General features: G+C 43.9%; 2 protein-coding genes across 8 annotated transcripts in view; one reads left to right on the forward strand and one right to left on the reverse strand.

Annotated features, from left to right (window-relative positions):
* LOC130282101 (ADAMTS-like protein 2) overlaps positions 1–6,970 on the forward strand; it is a 119,724-nt gene extending 112,754 nt beyond the window's left edge. For all 4 annotated transcript variants that reach the window (XM_056529998.1, XM_056529997.1, XM_056529999.1 and 1 more), the window contains one exon: positions 5,892–6,970. In XM_056529998.1, coding sequence (XP_056385973.1) covers positions 5,892–6,010 — 119 coding nt within the window. In that variant the 3' untranslated portion in view covers positions 6,011–6,970. The remainder of the gene's footprint in view (positions 1–5,891) is intronic.
* Positions 6,971–17,932: 10,962 nt separating this feature from the next.
* FAM163A (family with sequence similarity 163 member A) overlaps positions 17,933–27,898 on the reverse strand; it is a 63,197-nt gene continuing 53,231 nt past the window's right edge. For 3 of the 4 annotated variants that reach the window (XM_056529790.1, XM_056529792.1, XM_056529791.1), the window contains one exon: positions 17,933–26,440. In XM_056529790.1, coding sequence (XP_056385765.1) covers positions 26,132–26,440 — 309 coding nt within the window. In that variant the 3' untranslated portion in view covers positions 17,933–26,131. The remainder of the gene's footprint in view (positions 26,441–27,898) is intronic. The other variant, XR_008846189.1, reaches the window with a different exon arrangement.

Here is a 27,898-nt window from a genome sequence, read left to right on the forward strand (position 1 = left end):
GGGATGATGCTATTTTGGAAAGTCATCAGTCAGTTTTGTTATCCTGAAGAGTTATGGGGGCAGTGCCACTATCCCAAAGGGTCATCGGGAAGGTGCCGCTATTTCTAAAACTCATGGGGTTGTGCCTCGATACTAAGGATTTGTGAGAACCATGAAGTGTTGACGCTATCCTGAAGAGTCAGAGGGACAGAGCTGCTATCCTGAAAATTTATGAGGGTGGGTGGAAGCTCTTCTGGACAGCAGCAGCGCCCCATGACTCTACAGGATTGCGGAATCTATCTATCAATCTTCAGAACAGTGCACCACTGCCATGACTCTTCTGGATAACAGGCAATAGCCTCACAACTCCTCGGTGCCAGCACCTCCCTCGTGGCTCTTTATTGATAATTAGCATACAGCATGCACTACATTGTAAGTTAATGATGTAAATATAGGCTGGTGCTGATTCAGGGGCCTCGAATCAAGCGACAGGTTCCCTTTAAGTTGATAATGGGTAGAAGAGGAAGGTGAAGAGGGAAGCTGTGACCGCGCTGTTGAGAGGACTCGGTCGGGATCAACGAAGATCGGGAATCGTTAGGAATGCTGGATAAACTTTATTATTTTCACACAACGCGTTTCTGGGAGTAAACCCTTTCATCAGGCGTGATCATGCCTGATGAAAGGGTTTACTCCCAGAAACACGTTGTGTGAAAATAATAAAGTTATTATAAGCTTCCCTTTTCACCTTCCTCTTCTGCTCAGTATTGACGCCAATGCTCTCGGCGTGGGAAGCCGCAGCAGCTGATTCCCCCATGATACGCCTTTGAAAGTGTTGTGCCTGTATTCTGCACAACCCATCCAGGTGAGCACGTTACCTTTTCCTACTCACCTTGATCGTCTGTTGATGATCCGGCACAAGGAAGCGCTTTTTTTTTCTTTAAAGGGGTACTCCGGTGGAAAACTTTTTTTTTTTTTTTGTTAATCAACTGGTGCCAGAAAGTTAAACAGATTTGTAAATGACTTCTATTAAAAAATCTTAATCCTTCCAGTACTTATTAGCTGCTGAATACTACAGAACAAATTCTTTTCTTTTTGGAACACAGAGCTCTCTGCTAACATCATGACCACAGTGCTCTCTGCTGACATCTCTGTCCATTTTAAGAACTGTCCAGAGTAGGAGAAAATCCCCATATCAAACATATGCTGCTCTGGACAGTTCCTAAAATGGACAGAGATGTCAGCAGAGAGCACTGTGCTCGTGATGTCAGCAGAGAGCTCTGGGTTACAAAAAGAAAAGAATTTCCTCTGTAGCATTCAGCAGCTAATAAGTACAGGAAGGATAAAGATTTTTTAATAGAAGTCATTTACAAATCTGTTTAACTTTCTGGCACCAGTTGATTAAAAAAAAAAAAAAAGTTTTCCACCGGAGTACCCCTTTAAGTTGATAAAGATGGAATGAAGACGTGGCGGTGCACCCACACAGACCTGGAGGAACTCTACAAATAAACAGACGTGAATGCTTTACTCCACACATGGCCGAAGTGGTTTATATACAGATCATGTGTAGACAACACGTAAACATAGTGACAGATCCCAGAGGACATACAGCGCGCGCATCACTGGCGTCTCCGCACACGTCTTCGGCCGCGCCGGTTTAACCATCTTTGTGCTTCATTTGTATTGTCAGGAAGATGTTTTGTAGTCTCTCCGGCTGTGTTTTTTTCCCCTCTTCTGGATCATCACATTCTCTCCCAGATTTGTTGACGGCAGTCGAGGAGAATCATTTGCAGCGTTCCTGTTCTTCACCATCACCAGTAGATCCGTCTGCGTAGATCGTGTGTGGTGGTGACGAAGGTCACAGGGCCGCAGAACGAAGCCTTAGTGTAGCCGTGTACATGACCCCTGACTCAATTGTATTTATTCACTATGTATATTATAGGAGATTAGCTCTGTAGAGCCAGGGGAATAATGGCAAAATGACAGTCAGAGACACAGAAGTAGCATTTAAACAGGACTTCTCCTTGCACATAAATGTCATAAACACTAAATAAATCCAGTTTGTCCAGTAATAACTGTTATGTCCTGCGCTCCGGACAGACACTCTGGCCATGAGCGCTTTCCTACCCTGGCCACCTCTGCCGGTGGGGCCGGGATTCGCATCGCGGGATGCACCCGCATGCCAATCCCCGCCCGTCACTCACCTCCCTTGTCCGTTGTCCCTACTGTGTCCTCACAGCGTTGGCGCGCGTCCCCCCGCCTTTTAGAGCTCACGCTCGCCGGTGCTCAAAGATTTAAAGGGCCAGTACACACCTTCTGCACCTCCCATCACTCCTTGCCAGATCTTTGTTTGCCTTGTGCCATTGTGAAAGTGTTATTCTGTGCTTGCCCTGCCATGTTCTGACCCTCTGTTCCGTGACCTGACCTTGCTCCTGTGCCGCCTGCCTATTGACCTTATGCCACATTCGTGACCTCGCATCTGTGCCACCTGCTATCCTGACAACGAGTTGCCTGCATCCGCCTGTGCCACTTATCTCCTCAGCAACCTGTGTGAACGAGTCGTGCCAGGTGTAGCGACATGGGTGCCGCCTGCCGCAGCAAGTCCATCCCGCTTTGCGGCGGGCTCTGGTGAAAACCAGCAACACCTTAGACTCCGCTCCCTGACACGGCCCAAGCCATCATTCACACAGGCACAGCTGATCCACTATACCCTGACTGTTACAATAACTATACAGAAATTGTCCCTGTCTTTACAGGTGGCTTACTACCAGCCACCCAACAAAACAATCAACAGTAGTGTCACGACAATTTGAGCCCGCAAACCTGAGGATTCAGACCTCCATCAGTGGTGCAGGCTCCTCTCAGCCTCCCTCGCAGGCTGACTCTCACCTCATTTTAAAGCTCAATAACAAGTTGTCTTCAGCACCTATGCTGATCTGGGCTAGACTGTAAACCTGGAGAGGCCGGGGAATGGAGTAAAAATGCCCCACCACCAAACCTGACTTTCATCACATAAAAACCCAGGCCTGATTTTAGGGTTTACGAAAACTCCCAAGAAAGATAGTCCTCCCAGGGATTTAACTATTTCCTGGATTCCCCATGTTTTACCCAGCTTCTCTTGGATAAGATATGTGCTTCCTTAAACCTGATATCGACATATGACATACCTAGCATAACATTCCAATGGCTGGATATATTTCCATTTAACCATCATAGTACCGGAAGTCCCCTGCAAGTTTATGGGACTTCCATTACATTTCTGATCACATTACTCTCAGGTTGTGGAGATTGCCCGGCTCCGGAGGAAGTTGTGTAGTTCTTTCCAGTCTGACCACAGTGCTCTCTGCTGACACCTCTGTCCGTGTCAGGAACTTTCTAGAGTAGAAGCAAAATCCCCATAGCAAACCTATGCTGCTCTGGACAGTTCCTGACGCGGACAGAGGTGTCAGCAGAGAGCAGTGTGGTCAGACTGGAAAGAACTACACAACTTCCTGTGGAGCATACAGCAGCTGATAAGTACTGGAAGGATTAAGATTTTTATATACAAGTAATTTACAAATATGTACAACATTCTGGTTTGAAAACATTTATTTTCCCCAGAGTACCACTTTAATGTAATAAAGTAAGATAAGGAGCACCCCTTTTGACGAGGGAGAAGATTTATTGCAGGCTTGGAGAAGAGTGAGGGGGCAGGGAGAGGGTATCTGCAGGGAGGAGTGCTAGGAGGACGAGCTGTCTATAAGTGCTGGGGCTTCAGGAGACTGGGAAAACTGGGTGGCATGCAGAATGCGTGCCACCCAGCTTTCCTAGTCTCCTGAAGAGCTTCACTATAGCTACTTTACCATACAGAGACTGGGAAAGCTGGGTGTGTACTGCATGCTGGGTGTGTACTGAAAGCTGCACTGTGTACTGCATGCCCCCCAGCTTTCCCAGTCTCTGTATGGTAAAGTAGCTATATTGAAGTATTTCAGGAGACTGGGAAAGCTGGGTGGCACGCAGAATGCATGCCACCCAGCTTTTCCCAGTCTCCTGAAGAGCTTCAATATAGCTACTTTACCATACAGAGACTGGGAAAGCTGGGTGCGTACTGCACGCTGGGTGTGTACGGAAAGCTGCACTGTGTACTGCATGCCACCCAGCTTTCCCAGTCTCTGTATGGTAAAGAAGCTATATTGAAGTATTTCAGGAGACTGGGAAAGCTGGGTGACATGCAGAATGCATGCCACCCAGCTTTTCCCAGTCTCCTGAAGAGCTTCAATATAGCTACTTTACCATACAGAGACTCGGAAAGCTGGGTGCGTACTGCACGCTGGGTGTGTACGGAAAGCTGCACTGTGTACTGCATGCCACCCAGCTTTCCCAGTCTCTGTATGGTAAAGAAGCTATATTGAAGTATTTCAGGAGACTGGGAAAGCTGGGTGACATGCAGAATGCATGCCACCCAGCTTTTTCCAGTCTCCTGAAGAGCTTTAATATAGCTACTTTACCATACAGGGAAAGCTGGGTGCGTACTGCATGCTGGGTGTGTACTGAAAGCTGCACTGTGTACTGCATGCCACCCAGCTTTCCCAGTCTCTGTATGGTAATGAAGCTATATTGAAGTATTTCAGGAGACTGGGAAAGCTGGGTGGCACGCAGAATGCATGCCACCCAGCTTTTCCCAGTCTCCTGAAGAGCTTCAATATAGCTACTTTACCATACAGAGACTGGGAAAGCTGGGTGCGTACTGCATGCTGGGTGAGTACTGAAAGCTGCACTGTGTACTGCATGCCACCCAGCTTTCCCATAGTCAGAAGCTTCCTGTCTGTAATATTGAGGCTGTCGGCTGTAATAATGGGGTCTGATGGATCCTCCCTTCACTATATGAAACTCCCGTCACTATACCCCCTATACCGGAGCAGTGTCACTCACAGCCAGCCTCAGTGTGCCATAATGGTGCACCTATTGTTGGGAGACCCGCTTACAGGAAGGGTTTTAAAGGGGTACTCCACCTCTAAACATCTTATCCCCTATCCAAGGGATAGGGGATAAGATGTCTGATTGCAGGGGTCCCGCAGCTGGGACCCCTGGGTTCTCCGTGCTGCACCCGGCATTCGTTTTGAACGCTGCGTGCGGGCGGCGGGGGTCGTTACATCTTGGCCACGCCCCTTGTGACATAACACCACACCCCCTCAATGCAAGTCTATGGGAGGGGGCGTGGTCGATGCCACTCCCCCTCCCATAGACTTGCATCGAGCGGGCGTGGTGTGACATCAAAAGGGGCATGGCTGTGACGTCCCCCCGCCGCTCGCTGCAAGCATTCGGTTGCTGAGCTGTTTCGAGTACCAGAGGTAACGTAGCTTCTGGGCTGCAAAGAAAGATTTGTAACTGGGCCCCATGTCTTCCGACGTGCCTTCCGGGGGTCGGTGGGCTAACAAGTTGGATCACACTGATGACAGGTACTTGGGATTTCAATGTTTCTTTGCAAAACAGGTAAAAATAAATCACGGTGCCCAACACATGATGCATATTGAGTATCTGGCACAATTAATAATATATTAAAGTTTATAAAGAAGGTTGAGTTTTACCACCCCGTACTGACCGGTCTGACTACGTGACTGTGTTCACTTGTTACTATTTATATGTCGTTCAATGTAGAAAAGTTTAAACTGAAATATTAACTGTTACCACTAGGTGGCTCTGTCATAGCCAAAATCAATAGTAGGTAATATAAAAGAGCTGGCTGCAGGAAGTGAGTCAGTGTGTGGCAGAAGATCTAATGGTCTAAATGGACTAATGCAGCGGTCTCCAAATTGTAGCTCTCCAGAAAATGCCACATTTCGGATACCACTGGTCTAATGGAATTATTCAATGTGAAAACGTCTCATTGTAAGAGTAATAACATTTCAAGCGTCTTCGTTCTTGTGTCCAAACAGATGAGAACTGTGAAGACAAGACGACTGCGAACTGTTCCTTGGTGCTGAAGCTGAAGCTGTGCTCGCACTGGTACTACCAGAAGGCCTGCTGCCGGGCCTGCGGGGGGAAAGCCTCCTGACCGCGGCTTCATCAGGAGTTCCACCCTTAGATTTGTGAATTTTGTACATTACGGGTGATGCCAGGTGCTTCTATGGTGATAACCCTGCCGACCACCCTTCCGGAGGTGAATTAGATGGATGCACAAGGTGTGTTCGGCAGAAGTTATTTTTATTATTATTTTTTTTACCTCTTCATTTTAACAGAATTTTCTAGTGCTCGGTCATCGACCTGTGAATAAGATGACTCTATTGCACTAGATCTGTATATGGCCACCTCTCTGTGCGCCGGGCTGAAGCTCCGGAGTCCATAGGTGCTATCTTATAGGAATCATGGGACGTTTACATTGGTTGTTTTTATTGCGTATTACTGTGGGCATTATAGGCTATAATGGGCACATAGACATCCTTCATTCCTAGCCCAGTCCTGAAAACTCCTTAATCCATTCGAATCTGTTCTATTCTTTCATGGGTTTTTGGATGGATACAGATACGTAGAAATGACTAGGCCTAAACCTAAACAATAATATATATATAAAGGAGTTTTCCAAAGATGACAACGTATCGGGGCCTGACCACTAGGACTCCCCATTGATGGTGGGAACAGGTGTTGGATGGAGCGCTAGTTGAGTCAGACTGACTGATGAAGACATCCGAGTGGTGACCCTAGTTTTTGTGATCGATGGACCTCCCAGTGGTCCCCCCCCTCCCCACCAATCAGACACCGATCACCTATCCTGTGGCCGGGGATAAAGTATCATCACATGACCAACTCCTCAGCATCATGTCAGATGGGGGTCGTATGCAGGTGGAGTGCCTAGACATCTGTCCAGAGGCGGAATGTATGATGAGAACCAAGTCCTCGGGCTCCTCCACCCACTGTATGGCCCATGGCAGAATCTTGTTTTGTATTCTTGAGACAATGGCTCCTGCTATAATGTCAATGGCTGTAAGAGATGTATTTTATTATTCTAATAAAAGAAACAAAGATTGTCCTTTACTTCAGGTTTTTTTATTTTACTCCTGATATTTAGTTAAAAAACATTATGCAAATATCTTCACTGTTTTATATCTCAGCTCCCCGTATCTCAGCTCTTCATATCTAATCTCCCCGTATCTCAGCTCTCCGTATCTCAGCTCTTCATATCTAATCTCCCCGTATCTCAGCTCTCCGTATCTCAGCTCTTCATATCTCAGCTCTTCATATCTCATCTCTCCGTATCTCATCTCTCCATATCTCAGCTCTTCGTATCTCAGCTCTCCATATCTCAGCTCTCCATATCTCATCTCTCCGTATCTCATCTCTCCGTATCTCATCTCTCCATATCTAATCTCTCCATATCTCAGCTCTCCATATCTCATCTCTCCGTATCTCATCTCTTCATATCTCATCTCTCCGTATCTCATCTCTCCATATCTCAGCTCTCCATATCTCAGCTCTTCATATCTAATCTCCCCGTATCTCAGCTCTCCGTATCTCAGCTCTTCATATCTAATCTCCCCGTATCTCAGCTCTCCGTATCTCAGCTCTTCATATCTCAGCTCTTCATATCTCAGCTCTTCATATCTCAGCTCTCCGTATCTCAGCTCTCCGTATCTCATCTCTCCGTATCTCATCTCTCCATATCTCAGCTCTTCGTATCTCAGCTCTCCATATCTCAGCTCTCCGTATCTCAGCTCTCCGTATCTCATCTCTCCGTATCTCATCTCTCCATATCTCATCTCTCCGTATCTCATCTCTCCATATCTCATCTCTCCATATCTCATCTCTCCATATCTCATCTCTCCGTATCTCATCTCTTCATATCTCATCTCTCCGTATCTCATCTCTCCATATCTCATCTCTCCGTATCTCATCTCTCCGTATCTCAGCTCTTCATATCTAATCTCTCCGTATCTCATCTCTCCGTATCTCATCTCTCCATATCTCATCTCTCCGTATCTCATCTCTCCATATCTCAGCTCTCCGTATCTCATCTCTCCATATCTCATCTCTCCGTATCTCATCTCTCCGTATCTCATCTCTCCATATCTCAGCTCTTCATATCTCATCTCTCCATATCTCAGCTCTCCGTATCTCATCTCTCCATATCTCATCTCTCCGTATCTCATCTCTTCATATCTCATCTCTCCATATCTCAGCTCTCCATATCTCATCTCTCCGTATCTCATCTCTCCGTATCTCATCTCTTCATATCTCATCTCTCCATATCTCAGCTCTCCATATCTCATCTCTCCGTATCTCATCTCTCCGTATCTCATCTCTTCATATCTCATCTCTCCATATCTCATCTCTCCGTATCTCATCTCTCCGTATCTCATCTCTCTGTATCTCATCTCTCCATATCTCATCTCTCCATATCTCATCTCTCCATATCTCATCTCTCCATATCTCATCTCTCCGTATCTCATCTCTCCATATCTCATCTCTCCGTATCTCATCTCTCCATATCTCATCTCTCCGTATCTCATCTCTCCATATCTCAGCTCTCCGTATCTCATCTCTCCATATCTCATCTCTCCGTATCTCATCTCTCCATATCTCAGCTCTCCGTATCTCATCTCTCCATATCTCATCTCTCCATATCTCATCTCTCCATATCTCATCTCTTCATATCTCAGCTCCCTGTATCTCATCTCTCCATATCTCATCTCTCCATATCTCATCTCTCCGTATCTCATCTCTCCGTATCTCAGCTCTCTATATCTCAGCTCTCCATATCTCAGCTCTCCGTATCTCATCTCTCCATATCTCAGCTCTTCATATCTCATCTCTCCATATCTCAGCTCTCCATATCTCATCTCTCCGTATCTCATCTCTCCGTATCTCATCTCTCCGTATCTCAGCTCTCTATATCTCAGCTCTCCATATCTCATCTCTCCATATCTCATCTCTCCATATCTCAGCTCTTCATATCTCATCTCTTCATATCTCATCTCTCCGTATCTCATCTCTCCGTATCTCAGCTCTTCATATCTCATCTCTCCATATCTCATCTCTTCATATCTCATCTCCCCGTATCTCAGCTCTCCGTATCTCATCTCTCCATATCTCATCTCTCCGTATCTCATCTCTCCATATCTCATCTCTCCATATCTCATCTCTCCGTATCTCAGCTCTTCATATCTCATCTCTCCATATCTCATCTCTTCATATCTCATCTCCCCGTATCTCAGCTCTCCGTATCTCATCTCTCCATATCTCATCTCTCCGTATCTCATCTCTCCATATCTCATCTCTCCGTATCTCATCTCTCCATATCTCATCTCTCCATATCTCATCTCTCCATATCTCATCTCTCCGTATCTCATCTCTTCATATCTCATCTCTCCATATCTCATCTCTCCGTATCTCATCTCTCCGTATCTCAGCTCTCCATATCTCAGCTCTCCGTATCTCAGCTCTCCGTATCTCATCTCTCCGTATCTCATCTCTCCATATCTCATCTCTCCGTATCTCATCTCTCCATATCTCATCTCTCCATATCTCATCTCTCCATATCTCATCTCTCCGTATCTCATCTCTTCATATCTCATCTCTCCGTATCTCATCTCTCCATATCTCATCTCTCCGTATCTCATCTCTCCGTATCTCAGCTCTTCATATCTAATCTCTCCGTATCTCATCTCTCCGTATCTCATCTCTCCATATCTCATCTCTCCGTATCTCATCTCTCCATATCTCAGCTCTCCGTATCTCATCTCTCCATATCTCATCTCTCCGTATCTCATCTCTCCGTATCTCATCTCTCCATATCTCAGCTCTTCATATCTCATCTCTCCATATCTCAGCTCTCCGTATCTCATCTCTCCATATCTCATCTCTCCGTATCTCATCTCTTCATATCTCATCTCTCCATATCTCAGCTCTCCATATCTCATCTCTCCGTATCTCATCTCTCCGTATCTCATCTCTTCATATCTCATCTCTCCATATCTCAGCTCTCCATATCTCATCTCTCCGTATCTCATCTCTCCGTATCTCATCTCTTCATATCTCATCTCTCCATATCTCATCTCTCCGTATCTCATCTCTCCGTATCTCATCTCTCTGTATCTCATCTCTCCATATCTCATCTCTCCATATCTCATCTCTCCATATCTCATCTCTCCATATCTCATCTCTCCGTATCTCATCTCTCCATATCTCATCTCTCCGTATCTCATCTCTCCATATCTCATCTCTCCGTATCTCATCTCTCCATATCTCAGCTCTCCGTATCTCATCTCTCCATATCTCATCTCTCCGTATCTCATCTCTCCATATCTCAGCTCTCCGTATCTCATCTCTCCATATCTCATCTCTCCATATCTCATCTCTCCATATCTCATCTCTTCATATCTCAGCTCCCTGTATCTCATCTCTCCATATCTCATCTCTTCATATCTCATCTCTCCGTATCTCATCTCTCCGTATCTCATCTCTCCGTATCTCAGCTCTCTATATCTCAGCTCTCCATATCTCATCTCTCCGTATCTCATCTCTCCATATCTCAGCTCTTCATATCTCATCTCTCCATATCTCAGCTCTCCATATCTCATCTCTCCGTATCTCATCTCTCCGTATCTCATCTCTCCGTATCTCAGCTCTCTATATCTCAGCTCTCCATATCTCATCTCTCCATATCTCATCTCTCCATATCTCAGCTCTTCATATCTCATCTCTTCATATCTCATCTCTCCATATCTCATCTCTCCGTATCTCAGCTCTTCATATCTCATCTCTCCATATCTCATCTCTTCATATCTCATCTCCCCGTATCTCAGCTCTCCGTATCTCATCTCTCCATATCTCATCTCTCCGTATCTCATCTCTCCATATCTCATCTCTCCATATCTCATCTCTCCATATCTCATCTCTCCGTATCTCATCTCTCCATATCTCAGCTCTCCGTATCTCATCTCTCCGTATCTCATCTCTCCATATCTCAGCTCTCCGTATCTCATCTCTTCATATCTCATCTCTCCGTATCTCATCTCTCCATATCTCAGCTCTCCGTATCTCATCTCTCCGTATCTCATCTCTTCATATCTCATCTCTCCATATCTCAGCTCTCCGTATCTCATCTCTCCATATCTCATCTCTCCGTATCTCATCTCTCCATATCTCAGCTCTTCATATCTCATCTCTCCATATCTCATCTCTCCATATCTCATCTCTCCATATCTCAGCTCTCCATATCTCATCTCTCCGTATCTCATCTCTCCGTATCTCAGCTCTCTATATCTCATCTCTCCATATCTCAGCTCTTCATATCTCATCTCTCCATATCTAATCTCTCCGTATCTCATCTCTCCGTATCTCATCTCTCCGTATCTCAGCTCTCTATATCTCAGCTCTCCATATCTCATCTCTCCATATCTCATCTCTCCATATCTAATCTCTCCGTATCTCATCTCTCCATATCTCATCTCTCCATATCTCATCTCTCCATATCTCATCTCTCCATATCTCATTTCTCCATATCTCATCTCTCCGTATCTCATTTCTCCATATCTCATCTCTCCGTATCTCATCTCTCCATATCTCATCTCTCCGTATCTCATCTCTCCATATCTCAGCTCTCCGTATCTCATCTCTCCATATCTCATCTCTCCGTATCTCATCTCTCCATATCTCATCTCTCCATATCTCATCTCTCCGTATCTCATCTCTCCGTATCTCATCTCTCCATATCTCGTCTCTCCATATCTCATCTCTCCGTATCTCATCTCTTCATATCTCATCTCTCCATATCTAATCTCTCCATATCTCATCTCTCCATATCTCATCTCTCCGTATCTCATCTCTCCATATCTCATCTCTCCGTATCTCATCTCTCCATATCTCATCTCTCCATATCTCATCTCTTCATATCTCATCTCTTCATATCTCATCTCTCCATATCTCATCTCTTCATATCTCAGCTCTCCATATCTCATCTCTCCATATCTCATCTCTCCATATCTCATCTCTCCGTATCTCATCTCTCCATATCTCATCTCTCCATATCTCATCTCTTCATATCTCATCTCTTCATATCTCATCTCTCCATATCTCATCTCTCCATATCTCATCTCTCCATATCTCATCTCTCCATATCTCATCTCTTCATATCTCCTCTCCATATCTCATCTCTCCGTATCTCATCTCTTCATATCTCATCTCTCCATATCTCATCTCTTCATATCTCATCTCTTCATATCTCATCTCTCCATATCTCATCTCTCCATATCTCATCTCTCCATATCTCATCTCTCCATATCTCAGCTCTCCATATCTCATCTCTTCATATCTCATCTCTCCATATCTCATCTCTCCGTATCTCAGCTCTCCATATCTCATCTCTCCGTATCTCAGCTCTCCATATCTCATCTCTCCATATCTCATCTCTCCATATCTCATCTCTCCATATCTAATCTCTCCGTATCTCATCTCTCCGTATCTCATCTCTCCGTATCTCAGCTCTCTATATCTCAGCTCTCCATATCTCATCTCTCCATATCTCATCTCTCCATATCTCATCTCTCCGTATCTCAGCTCTCCATATCTCATCTCTCCATATCTCATCTCTCCGTATCTCAGCTCTCCATATCTCATCTCTCCATATCTCATCTCTCCGTATCTCATCTCTCCATATCTCATCTCTCCATATCTCATCTCTTCATATCTCATCTCTCCATATCTCATCTCTCCGTATCTCAGCTCTCCATATCTCATCTCTCCATATCTCAGCTCTCCATATCTCATCTCTTCATATCTCATCTCTCCATATCTCATCTCTCTGTATCTCATCTCTCCGTATCTCATCTCTCCGTATCTCATCTCTCCGTATCTCAGCTCTCCATATCTCATCTCTCCGTATCTCAGCTCTCCATATCTCATCTCTCCATATCTCATCTCTCCGTATCTCATCTCTCCGTATCTCATCTCTCCGTATCTCAGCTCTCCATATCTCATCTCTCCGTATCTCAGCTCTCCATATCTCATCTCTCCATATCTCATCTCTCCGTATCTCATCTCTCCATATCTTATCTCTCCATATCTCATCTCTCCGTATCTCATCTCTCCATATCTTATCTCTCCATATCTCATCTCTCCATATCTTATCTCTCCATATCTCATCTCTCCATATCTCATCTCTTCATATCTCAGCTCTCCATATCTCATCTCTCCATATCTCATCTCTCCATATCTCCGCTCTTCATATCTCAGCTCTTCATATCTCAGCTCTCCATATCTCATCTCTTCATATCTCAGCTCTCCATATCTCATCTCTCCGTATCTCATCTCTCCATATCTCATCTCTCCGTATCTCAGCTCTCCATATCTCATCTCTTCATATCTCAGCTCTCCATATCTCATCTCTTCATATCTCATCTCTTCATATCTCATCTCTCCATATCTCATCTCTCCATATCTCATCTCTTCATATCTCATCTCTCCATATCTCATCTCTCCATATCTCATCTCTCCGTATCTCAGCTCTTCATATCTCATCTCTCCATATCTCATCTCTCCGTATCTCAGCTCTTCATATCTCATCTCTCCATATCTCATCTCTTCATATCTAATCTCCCCGTATCTCAGCTCTCCATATCTCAGCTCTCCATATCTCAGCTCTCCGTATCTCATCTCTCCGTATCTCATCTCTCCATATCTCATCTCTTCATATCTCAGCTCTCCATATCTCATCTCTTCATATCTCATCTCTTCATATCTCATCTCTCCATATCTCATCTCTCCATATCTCATCTCTTCATATCTCATCTCTCCATATCTCATCTCTTCATATCTCATCTCTCCGTATCTCAGCTCTTCATATCTCATCTCTCCATATCTCATCTCTCCATATCTCATCTCTTCATATCTCATCTCTTCATATCTCATCTCTCCATATCTTATCTCTCCATATCTCATCTCTTCATATCTCATCTCTCCATATCTCATCTCTTCATATCTCATCTCTCCATATCTCATCTCTCCGTATCTCATCTCTTCATATCTCAGCTCCCTGTATCTCATCTCTCCATATCTCATCTCTTCATATCTCATCTCTCCATATCTCATCTCTTCATATCTCAGCTCTCCGTATCTCATCTCTCCATATCTCATCTCTCCGTATCTCATCTCTCCATATCTCATCTCTCCATATCTCATCTCTCCGTATCTCATCTCTCCATATCTCATCTCTCCATATCTCATCTCTCCATATCTCATCTCTCCGTATCTCATCTCTCCATATCTCATCTCTCCATATCTCATCTCTCCGTATCTCATCTCTCCGTATCTCATCTCTCCATATCTCAGCTCTTCATATCTCAGCTCTTCATATCTCATCTCTCCATATCTCATCTCTCCATATCTCATCTCTCCGTATCTCATCTCTCCATATCTCATCTCTCCATATCTCAGCTCTCCATATCTCATCTCTCCGTATCTCATCTCTCCATATCTCATCTCTCCATATCTCATCTCTCCGTATCTCATCTCTCCGTATCTCATCTCTCCATATCTCATCTCTCCATATCTCATCTCTCCATATCTCATCTCTCCATATCTCATCTCTTCATATCTCATCTCTCCGTATCTCATCTCTTCATATCTCATCTCTCCATATCTCATCTCTCCATATCTCATCTCTCCATATCTCATCTCTCCATATCTCATCTCTTCATATCTCATCTCTCCATATCTCATCTCTTCATATCTCATCTCTCCGTATCTCATCTCTCCGTATCTCATCTCTCCGTATCTCATCTCTCCATATCTCATCTCTCCATATCTCAGCTCTTCATATCTCAGCTCTTCATATCTCATCTCTCCATATCTCATCTCTCCATATCTCATCTCTCCGTATCTCATCTCTCCATATCTCATCTCTCCATATCTCATCTCTCCATATCTCATCTCTCCATATCTCATCTCTCCATATCTCATCTCTCCATATCTCATCTCTCCATATCTCATCTCTCCGTATCTCATCTCTCCATATCTCATCTCTTCATATCTCATCTCTCCATATCTCATCTCTCCATATCTCATCTCTCCGTATCTCATCTCTCCATATCTCATCTCTTCATATCTCAGCTCCCTGTATCTCATCTCTCCATATCTCATCTCTTCATATCTCATCTCTCCATATCTCATCTCTTCATATCTCATCTCTCCATATCTCATCTCTCCATATCTCATCTCTCCATATCTCATCTCTTCATATCTCAGCTCTCCATATCTCATCTCTCCATATCTCATCTCTTCATATCTCATCTCTCCATATCTCATCTCTTCATATCTCATCTCTTCATATCTCATCTCTCCATATCTCATCTCTCCATATCTCATCTCTCCATATCTCATCTCTTCATATCTCATCTCTCCATATCTCATCTCTCCATATCTCATCTCTCCATATCTCATCTCTCCATATCTCATCTCTCCGTATCTCATCTCTCCATATCTCATCTCTTCATATCTCAGCTCCCTGTATCTCATCTCTCCATATCTCATCTCTTCATATCTCATCTCTCCATATCTCATCTCTTCATATCTCATCTCTCCATATCTCATCTCTCCATATCTCATCTCTCCATATCTCATCTCTTCATATCTCAGCTCTCCATATCTCATCTCTCCGTATCTCATCTCTCCATATCTCATCTCTCCATATCTCAGCTCTCCATATCTCATCTCTCCGTATCTCATCTCTCCATATCTCATCTCTTCATATCTCAGCTCTCCATATCTCATCTCTCCGTATCTCATCTCTCCATATCTCATCTCTCCATATCTCATCTCTCCATATCTCATCTCTCCGTATCTCATCTCTCCATATCTCATCTCTCCATATCTCATCTCTCCGTATCTCATCTCTCCGTATCTCATCTCTCCATATCTCATCTCTCCATATCTCAGCTCTTCATATCTCAGCTCTTCATATCTCAGCTCTTCATATCTCAGCTCTTCATATCTCATCTCTCCATATCTCATCTCTCCATATCTCAGCTCTTCATATCTCATCTATTCATATCTCAGCTCTCCATATCTCATCTCTCCATATCTCATCTCTCCATATCTCATCTCTTCATATCTCATCTCTCCATATCTCATCTATTCATATCTCAGCTCTCCATATCTCATCTCTCCATATCTCATCTCTCCATATCTCATCTCTCCGTATCTCATCTCTCCATATCTCATCTCTTCATATCTCATCTCTCCATATCTCATCTCTTCATATCTCATCTCTCCATATCTCATCTCTCCATATCTCATCTCTCCGTATCTCATCTCTCCATATCTCATCTCTTCATATCTCATCTCTCCGTATCTCATCTCTCCATATCTCATCTCTCCATATCTCATCTCTTTATATCTCATCTCTCCATATCTCATCTCTTCATATCTCATCTCTCCATATCTCATCTCTCCGTATCTCATCTCTCCATATCTCATCTCTTCATATCTCATCTCTCCATATCTCATCTATTCATATCTCATCTCTCCGTATCTCATCTCTCCATATCTCATCTCTCCATATCTCATCTCTCCATATCTCATCTCTCCATATCTCATCTCTTCATGTCTCAGCTCTTCATATCTCATCTCTTCATATCTCAGCTCTTCATATTACATCACATCCCTGCACTATGATATCATATATACAGTACCTCAGGGTGTGACATTTCCCTATGCTGTCGGGGTCACAGTTCCCATCAGGCACCTGGGAACCCCCCCCCCCCCCCGGCAGGGAGTCACTTACGCGAACCACAACTCACTTGATCAAAGTATTTTCACTGCCAAAGCAAAAACATGTTGTAAAATTCTTCCCAGGATCCTTATTGACCAATGAATAAAGATCAGACTGGGACCATCTTACCGTTTATTGATGCGCCTCCCGTTCCTGAGATATGAGGGTTTTATTGTTCATCTGAGAATCAGTTGATGGACGAGATTATACACTCAGGGGATGTAAATGTTGTAAATTGAGGGGTGTGTCTGCCTAAGACACACCCCCTGACTGTGTAATCCCGCCCATCACTGTCATTATTAAAGTTAAGTTCACACCTGTGCCTAGTCACTTCTAAGTCTACAGGGTGAAGGGCGAGGTAGATCGCTGAAGGCCAACCAGTCCTTAAAGGGGTACTCCACTGGAAAAATTATTTCTTTTAAATCAACTGGTGCCAGAAAGTTAAACAGATTTGTAAATTACTTCTATTAAAAAAATCTCAATCCTTCCAGTACTTATCATCTGCTGTGTGCTCCACAGGAAGTTCTTTTCTTTTAGAATTTCCTTTCTGTCTGACCATAGTGCTCTCTGCTGACATCTCTGTCTATATCAGGAAGTTTCCAGAGCAGGAGAGGTTTGCTATGGGGATTAGTACCATCATGGTACTACAAGTCCCTGCAGGCTGTGGAAATTGCCCAGGAGTTTCTGTATTCTCCACAGGAAGTTGTTTAGTTCTTTCCAGTCTGACCACGGTGCTCTCTGCTGACACCTCTGTCCATGTCAGGAACTGTCCAGAGCAGGAGAAAATCACCATAGCAAACATTTGCTGCTCTGGACAGTTCCTAAAATGGACAGAGGTGTCAGCAGAGAGCACTGCGGTCAGACTGGAATGAACTACACAACTTCCTGTGGAGCATACAGCAGCTGAGAAGTACTGGAACGATTAAGATTTTTAAATAGAAGTAATTTACAAATCTGTTTAACTTTCTGGCACCAGTTGATTTGAATTTTTTATTAATTTTTTTCCCAGCGGAGTACCCCTTTAAAATCACAAAGGACTGTAAGAGCCCATCAGGGCTGGAATGGTGGAGGTGGAGTTACCTTTGGTCCCAAACATGTCCCCCCCTTTATGTCCGAAAGCCGCGAGAGGGACTTCACATAAACACCCAGGCTGTGAACAGATGTCATGTCTGGAGATCCACTTTAATTTTCCCCTTTATTAATGCAAATATAGGTAAGAAAATTGACAAATCTTTATTGGAAATAACAATAAGAAGACAAATCCCGTGAACATTTACAGTACGTTGGTTATGAGTCGACATTTTGGAGATTTTTTTTTCGAGTTCTAACAAAGATTGTTGCTTCTCCTGTAAAATATTCTAAACATTACGGCCAATGGGACCAAGGCGGATTTATTAAAGCCAAATTTTTTAATTTTTTGATACAATTTCCCTTTTTACGTAAATTATAAAACATGTCTAATGTCTAATCTCTGGCCCGGCAAACCGGCATTCTTAAACACCATGTCGTCATGTCATGCTCCGCCTACTCCATTCATGTCTATGGGAAGGGGCGTAACGGCTGTGGTCTCACGACCACAGCCGTCACGCCCCCTCCGATAGATATGAATGGAAGGGGCGTGAACTTAAATGGCCAGACCCCTCACGATCAGACATCTTATCCCCTATGCTTAAAGGGGTACTCCGCTGCTAGTCCGTTGCTAGTCATCTTATTCCCTATCCAAAGGATCTCCTACAGCACCCAGGGTTCTAAACAAACGCCGGGTTTCTGCAGTAGTGGTCGTGCCGCCACGGCCACGCCCCATGTGCCATCACACAATGCCTCCTCCATTCATGTCTATAGGAGGGGGCGGGTCGGGAAACTTTTAAAAATATCTTTAATTCTCAATGTATATACCTTATAGGAAAAAAAGGGTCAGAAATAAAAGAAAACCAATATGGATGAATAAAAATGTTAAGGGGGCAAAAAATGATAAAAAATAAAGCATTTAAACTACTAAAACAGGACGGTAGGGAAGAAGCATTAAAAAGCTATAGAAAAAAATGTAAAATATGTAAAAAACTGATAAAAGCCACAAAAATAGAGACAGAAAGACTCATTGCCAAAGAGAGTAAAACTAACCCCGAAATGTTCTTTAACTATATAAATAGCAAATAAATTATAAACGGGGATCAGGAAAAAGCAAATATATTAAACAAATTCTTCTCCACTGTATTCACCGAGGAAAATGAAATGCCAGATGAAATACAGCGAGATAGGGTAAACTCCCCAGTACAGGTCACCTGTCTAACCCAGGAAGAAGTACAGGTAACCTGTCTAACCCAGGAAGAAGTACAGGTAACCTGTCTAACCCAGGAAGAAGTACAGGTCACCTGTCTAACCCAGGAAGAAGTGCAGGTAACCTGTCTAACCCAGGAAGAAGTACAGTGCCGCCAACAAAAAATCAAAGTAGACAAATAACCAGGTCCAGATGGCATTCACCCCCCGTGTTCTAAAGGAATTAAGTAATGTGATAGACAGACCCCTATTTTTAATATTCAGGGACTCTATAGTAACAGGGACTGTTCCCCAGGACTGGCGCATGGCAAATGTGCCAATACTTAAAAAGGGGTCGAGAGGTGACCCTGGGAATTATAGACTTGTCAGTTTAACCTCCGTTCTATGCAAATTGTTTGAGGGTTTTCTAAGAGATGCCATTTTGGAATATCTTGATAAAAATAAATGTATGACTCCATATCACATGGTTTCATGAGGGATCGGTCCTGTCACCTGATCAGCTTTTATGAGGAGGTGAGCTCCAGACAGGACCAGGGGGAATCCCTGGATGTCGTATATCTGGATTTTTCCAAAGCATTTGAGACGGTTCCACATAAAACATTGGTGCATAAAATGAGAAGGATTGGGCTGGGGGAGAATGTGTGTAAGTGGGTTTGTACCTGGCTCAATTATAGGAAACAGAGGGTGGTTATTAATGGTACTTATTCTGATTGGGTGACTGTTACTAGTGGGGACCACAGGGGTCAGTCTTGGGTCCTGTCCTATTTAATATATTTATGAATGACCTTGTAGAGGGGTTGAATAGTAAAGTAACAATCTTTGCAGCTGATACTAAACTCTGTAAAGCGGTAAACACTATAGAGGACAGTGCACTGTGTATAGTAGATAACACAATAGAGGACAGTGCACTGTGTATAGTAGATAACACAATAGAGGACAGTCCACTATTACAAATGGATCTGGATAGGTTGCAGTTTTGGGCTGGGAAGTGGCAGATGAGGTAACACTGATAAATGTGAGGTAATGCACATGAGGAGGAAAAATCCGGGCTGGGATTATGTATTAAATGGGAGAACACTTGGGATGACTGATGTGGAAAAGGACTTGGGAGTCTTAATTAACAGTAAATTTAGCTGTAGTGACCAGTGTCGGGCAGCTGCTGCCAAGGCAAATAAAATAATGGGGTGCATCAATAGGGGCATAGATGCCCATGACAAGGAAATAATTCTACTGCTGTACAAATCACTAGTCAGACCACACATGAAATACTGTGTACAGTACTGGTCAGACCACACATAGAATACTGTGCACAGTACTGGTCAGACCACACATGGAATACTGTGCACAGTACTGGTCAGACCACACATGGAATACTGTGCATAGTACTGGTCAGACCACACATGGAATACTGTGCACAGTACTGGTCAGACCACACATGGAATGCTGTGCACAGTACTGGTCAGACATGGAATGCTGTGTACAGTACTGGTCAGACCACACATAGAATACTGTGTACAGTACTGGTCAGACAACACATAGAATACTGTGTACAGTACTGGTCAGATCACACATGGAATACTGTGTACAGTACTGGTCAGACCACACATAGAATACTGTGTACAGTACTGGTCAGATCACACATGGAATACTGTGTACAGTACTGGTCAGACCACACATGGAATACTGTGTACAGTACTGGTCAGACCACACATGGAATACTGTGTACAGTACTGGTCAGACCACACATGGAATACTGTGTACAGTACTGGTCAGACCACACATGGAATACTGTGTACAGTACTGGTCAGATCGCACATGGAATACTGTGTACAGTACTGGTCACACCACACATAGAATACTGTGTACAGTACTGATCAGACCACACATAGAATACTGTGTGCAGTACTGGTCAGACCACACATAGAATACTGTGTACAGTACTGGGCACCAGTGTACAAGAAAGATATAATGGAGCTGGAGAGGGTTCAAAGACGGGCAACCAGAGTAATACGGGGAATGGGAGGACTACAGTACCCAGAAAGATTATCAGAATTAGGGTTATTTAGTTTAGAAAAAAGAGGGCTTAGGGGCGACCTAATAACTATGTATAAATATATCAGGAGACAGTACATAGATCTCTCCATGATCTATTTATACCCAGGACTTTATATATAACAAGGAGGTGACCTAATAATATATATAATATATCAGGACAGTACAGAGATCTCTCCATGATCTATTTATACCCAGGACTGTATATATAACAAGGAGGTGACCTAATAATATATATAATATATCAGGACTGTACAGAGATCTCTCCATGATCTATTTATACCCAGGACTGTATATATAACAAGGGGGCATCCTCTACGTCTAGAGGAAAGAAGGTTTCTACACCAGCACAGATGGGGGTTCTTTACTGTAAGAGCAGTGAGACTGTGGAATTCTCTCCCGGAGGAGGTGTCATGGTGACCTCTGTAATAGAATATAAAGGGTCTGGATGTATTTTTGGAGAATAATAACATCGCTTGTTATGTATATTAGATTTATAGGGACAGAACATTGATCCAGGGATTTATTCTGATATTTGGAGTCGGGAAGGAATTTTTACCTCTAGTATGAGGTTTTTTTTTTGCCTCCTCTGGATCAACTCAATAGGGACTCATTAGGGTTATAGGTTGTACTTGATGGACTCTGGTCTTTTTTCAACATTATGAACAATGTTACGTCCCGATCACGGCCTCCTGCTCCGAGCATTCTGGACAAAATGTTCAGAACGCCGCAGCACCCCTTTAAGATGGCGGATAAGATGTCTAGGGACGGAGTTTCCCTTTAAACTATCAACCATAGAGGATACAGACTAAAATAGACCAAAAAGAAAAAAAAAACTTAAAGAATATACATATATATCTGAAATATATGGCTACATCTGCGTAAATAGAACTTTAAAAAAATATATTTGCGATTTAAATCGGATTTGGCAACTTTAAATTCACTTTAAATTCTTCAAACATTCGTAAATAAACATTAAATATGTAATTTCTTTAGTTATATTTCTAGCAAAAAAGTTTTAAAATATTTTTCTATCCCTAAATCATGGGAATCAGTGGAGAAAACACCCAACACCCTGAATTATAATTTTTTATGTTTATTTCTTTTTCTCCCATTTTGCAGGTTGACCGCGGCCAATTGATGACTGGGACGTTTCTCGTGAAGGTGAAATATCAAGTTGTAATGCGCATCAACTGGACCGGAAAATCCCAGGAATCTTACTTAAAGGACAAGTATCATGTTAATAAAGATGGGGGGAGAGGGGTCCGAGCGCTGGGGCCCCATGCGATCTCCGGTTTAGAACCCCGGCTCTCCTATACAGTGGCGCGTCACGACCCTCGCCTGGGGCCACCACGCCCGCTCTATATAGCTCTATGGGAAAGCCATTCGGTTATCTTTGGCTCTCCCATAGAACTATATAGAGGGGGCGTGGTGGCCCCCAATTTGGACAGGGGTCGTGACACGCCGCTGTATAAGAGAGCCGGGGCTCTAAACAGGAGACCCAGCGCTTGGACCCCCCATGATCTAAAACTCCTCTCTATCCTTCGGATAGGTGATACATTTTTTTTACATTATACTTGTCCTTTAAAGGGGTACTCCTCTGGCCAGCAGCTCTGTGCGCGCTGCAGGGGTCAGCCACGCCCCCTCAATGCAAGTCTATGGGAGGGGGCGTGGCGGCTGTCACGTCCCCCCTCCCGTAGACTTGCATTGAAGGGCTGACCCCCGCAGTGGGCACACAGTGTTGGGTGCTAAATGTTCCGAACACTGGCCAGTGGAGTACCCCTTTATGTCATTTTACATAAGTCAGGCTGGATGAGTCGCCGTTCTTGGCTCTTTTGTAAGTCCTCTTACACATGGCTGTATTACGGCTCCGTACGACCTCAGAATCATATGGAGCTCTCATGGGGCATCTATAAGGGTCAACTGGGCTATATGGAAAATGCTCAATCGGTTGGAAAAATGGAAAAATGTGGTAGAGCTTTGTACTTGTTCCCCATCCATAGCAGAAGGTTTATTGTTCCCCTGATGACTTTCATTAGATAAAAAACATGTAGGGCTCAGGCTTTCCAAACACCAAGATTTCTTTGATTTCTGGTGGTGAAGTTCTCCACTGGACACCATATAACAGATGTATTTTCACCTAAAACAGTGGTCCCCAACACAGTCCTCAAGGCCATCAATGTTCTAGATTTTTTCCCATTACTCTATTGGACTAGAAAAGGGAAGAATTCAGATCCTGGATGGCTGGTGGCCTCGAGGGATGGGTTTGGGACCTCTGACCTAGAAGCATCTCCATAATAGGACAACATCTCCTACATATGGTTCCTTATGTAGTCTCCCTAGTAAATAGACATTGGGGAGGCCTTAGACTAGGTTCAGTGGACTATGTTTGGGGTATATGTCAGCATACCCACACAACAGTATGCCGACATATCAAGCCGAATACCCGAGCCATGGACCAAATGTAGTCTACTAGTGACGATGTTTGGTCAATTTTCATGCACCTACAAAATTTTATGGAATTACACCCTGAATGAAGTCCAAACAAGTGTGAACATATCCTTACACTGGAGGTCACGCTGTGTTTTGGAGGTCACTATCTAGTCTTGGTCTTAACCATAAGATATATATGATATGTGGCATCACTAAAGCACTGAAAAGCTCCCGGGAAATCACTTTGTTCAAAATACTAAAAAAGGTCAGTAAAATTATATTTCATTATTTTGAGGTCAGTGATGTCATCGAGGCTGTGAATGAGTTTACAACGTGGAGCCGAGATGTCATATTGACCGGATATGTCTATATTGTCCGGCTGGTGCTAACGGATGGAACCTCATCCAGGTTGGATCCATCAGACTCTATTGGTGCAATTGATCCATCACAAGGTAGATATGAACAGTGTTAGTTCTGATACTAAAGTCAGATTTCGAGTGGTGGCCATATAGATAAGACTAAACTTGGCCAAACCCTTTGATTTCAGTTGACCATCTTATATGTATGGGGGCTTCCAAAACCCTTCCCCGTTCACAGATGTCAGAGAAGAGAAGAATCTGGAAGTCTGGAAGAGTCCAATCCTCTTCTTCAAAAGGGAGATTACCAAATGTCTACGGGCCAAGATATTTGATTTCAGCTGACCTTCTTCAAAGGGGTACTCTGGGGAGCTAAACCAAGAGCCCATCCTTTACCTCTCACCAACCTATTTCATAGTCTAAATATCATTCATTAGCTATATAGAGCTGTTTCCCCTCCCCCTAAATGAGGGAATTATATCATTTAGTCATCCACTCTTTCTCTGTCCAAATCCCTCTCTAAAAGCAGCCCCCACCCTCCTGTGAGATACAGACCATGTGGTTTCTGCCCTGCACTGATAAGTCATGCTCAGAGCAGGAGGGTGGGGGCTGCTCTCAGAGAGTGAGCCAACTGGCAGAGCTGATTGCTAGGAGATGTAGGCAATGGGAGGAAAGGAAGGCAATGAATATCAATCAGCCAGAGAAGACAACAGGGGTCACAGGAGCCATGCATATCAGGCATGATGGATTGCAGGGAACATATTCAGGAAGTGTGGTGGCTTTGGGGCTTTTTTTTATTTTTTATTTATATTAATACTTCCCTGGAGTACCCCTTTAATTGTATTAGAGCTTCCCAACTCTTCCCCATTGGTAAAAGTTGGGTAGGGGGGAGAGGTTGGTCACATGGACACCTCTTCATCTGAGTTTGTAGCCATACTCTTTGATTACGGCCTACTATCTTATGGGTATGGATAATTTTTAACTCTTTCTCATTGACAGATGTTGGGGGAGGGAATGATCCAAAACTTAAGTTTCAATTACTCCAATTCTCTTCTGAAGGGAGGTTGCCAAGTGTCCATGGATGGTGGTGATGATGTGGTGATGATGGTGGTGGTGGGGTGAGGGTGATGGTAGTGGTGATGGTTATGGTGATGATGATGGTTATGATGATGGTGGTGATGGTGGTGGTGATGATGATGATGGTTGTGGTGATTATGGTGATTATGGTTATGGTGGTGGGGTGAGGGTGGTGATGATGGTGGTGATGGTGGAGTGAGGGTGGTGGTGATGATGGTGATGGTGATGAAGGTGATGATGGTGGTAATGATGGTGGTGATGAAGGTGGTGGTGATGATGATGATGATGGTTGTGGTGATTATGGTGATTATGGTTATGGTGGTGGGGTGAGGGTGGTGATGATGGTGGTGATGGTGGAGTGAGGGTGGTGGTGATGATGGTGGTCATGATGGTGATGGTGATGAAGGTGATGATGGTGGTAATGATGGTGGTGATGAAGGTGGTGGTGATGATGGTAGTGATGGTGATGATGGTGGTGATGATGGTGAGGATGGTGGTGATGAAGGTGATGATGGTGGTGGTGATGATGGTAGTGATGGTGATGATGGTGGTGATGATGGTGAGGATGGTGGTGATGAAGGTGATGATGGTGGTGGTGATGATGGTAGTGATGGTGATGATGGTGGTGATGATGGTGAGGATGGTGGTGATGAAGGTGATGATGGTGGTGGTGATGATGGTAGTGGTGGTGATGATGGTGGTGATGAAGGTGATGATGGTGGTGGTGATGATGGTAGTGGTGGTGATGATGGTGGTGATGGTGGGGCCTTCATGTAAGGATAGTTGTCACCTCGATAAGCATTTGACACCTATCTAATGTGTATGTCCGGGCTCAGTCTGCTGGATTCACCATCACTGACTTAGTTACCTTAGAAAATGTCTCTATAATATATCCCATATAATCATATTCACCCCATAACATAGCATTAAAAACCCCATAAATATTATATCTTTTCTTTCTTTTTCCTTGAAAAAATAAAGTCAAACACTTTACAAGTCATCTGTTCAGGCAAAGTCATGGCCCCCGATTCTCCTCCATGGTCAGATGTTGCGTTATCCTTCTCACAATGTGTTATGGACATTCATCATCTTAACTAAACTTGTTCCAAAAAAAGTTCAGAGAATAATTGTAAAAATGTCCGACCTGTGCGGAATAAAATCCTTGGCAAGAGGAGAACATTAGAGAGTCCTGATGTTGGTCGTGTTGGTCATTTCCAGTTCATACTTGGGTACTGAGAGCCTGCAGCCCCCTGGAGAGTCTAGGGGTGCCCCCCATCACAAGAAGGGGTCCAGCTTCTGCATAGTGAGTGGGAGTGTATGAATCCCTCTCCCTTCCATTGCACATGGTGTCTGCAGTCCGTATGATGTATGGGGAGCCGTATGGAGAGTAGGCCGGAGTGGTGTATGGGGGGAAGGCCCCATCCAGGTGGGATGAGGAGCAGTCATGGCAAGGAAAGTGGGAGTGGGACCGGTGACTGGAATCTTCCTCGGCCTCCTCATTCAGGTCGTCCTTCTTACAGCAGTAATACTATAGAGAACACAGGGAGAGTTATCACAGTACTGTATGTAAACTTCTGGGTGATACAGATGGAGACGTCTCCTGGACTTCTGTATTGATCATTAATAAAATGGGATCTGACTGGTCTGTAAGTCACAACTATTGACAAACAATGGAGGGGGGAGGATGATGATCGCCGATCTCGCTGATCACCATGAACCTTCACGCGGCAACATTAATCTTTTGGCTGCACAAGTGATCAACTTAAAGGGGTACTCCGGCCCTAGACATCTTATCCCCTATGATAGGGGATAAGATGTCTTATAGCGGGGGGTCCCGCCACTGGGACCCCCCTGCAATCTCCCTGCTGCACCGCCTGCTGCAATGGAGGCTCGTGACGCCGGCTGCTGCAATGGAGGCTCGTGATGTCACGGCCCCTCCCATAGACTTGAATTGAGAGGGAGGGCGTCACGAGGGGGGTGTGACCATGACATCAGTGCTGCATCTCTAGTCATCAGGTACAGAGCAAAGTTCGCTCCATGCACCTGATGTCTGGGGTGAGGCCGCAAAGATCGCCGAGGTCCCAGCGAAACCTCCGCTGTAAACCTGCAACCAAAAGTTATGTTTTTATTGCGTCCTAAGGACACACATGCAGTTAAGAGCTGGGGATCCAGGGCAGGAATTGAGGGCCCCATTTTTCCCGAGACCCGTTTGTGCCCCATGAGGTTGTTACACAAAAGCTGGAGGAAGACTGTTTGGAAAAAACACTGCACTACGTTTCAAATTAATGTGTTTACATGAAAATTCTGGTGCAAAGTTTACATGACCGGTGTAATAAAATGTGCTTAAGAGAAGATATGGACGCTACAAGTCTGTGTTACAGTGGGGTTCAAAAGTTTGGGCACCCCAGGTAAAAATTTGTATTAATGAGCATAAAGAAGCCAAGGAAAGACGGAAAAATCTCCAAAAGGATCAAATTACAGATGAGACATTCTTATAATATGTCACCAAAAGTTACATTTTATTTCCATCATTTACACTTTCAAAATAACAGAAAACAAAAAAATGGCGTCTGCAAAAGTTTGTGCCCCCTGCAGAGTTAATATCTTGTACTGCCCCTTTGGCAAGTATCACAGCTTGTAAACGCTTTTTGTAGCAGCCAAGAGTCTTTCAGTTCTTCTTTGAGGTATTTTTGCCCATTCTTCCTTACAAAAGTCTTCCAGTTCTTTGAGATTTCTGGGCTGTCTGTCACACACTGCTCTTTTAAGGTCTATCCATAGATTTTCAATTATGTTGAGGTCAGGAGATTGTGAAGGCCATAGTAAAACCTTCAGTTTACACCTCTTGATGTAATCCCCCGTGGATTTCGAGGTGTGTTTAGGATCATTATCCATTTGTAGCTTTTCACAGATGGTATCAAGTTAGCATCCACAATTTGCTGAAATTGTATTGAATCCATTTTTCCTTCTACTCGTGAGATGTTCCCTG

This window comes from Hyla sarda, chromosome 7, assembly GCF_029499605.1.
Source record: "Hyla sarda isolate aHylSar1 chromosome 7, aHylSar1.hap1, whole genome shotgun sequence".
NCBI classification, from domain to species: domain Eukaryota; kingdom Metazoa; phylum Chordata; class Amphibia; order Anura; family Hylidae; genus Hyla; species Hyla sarda.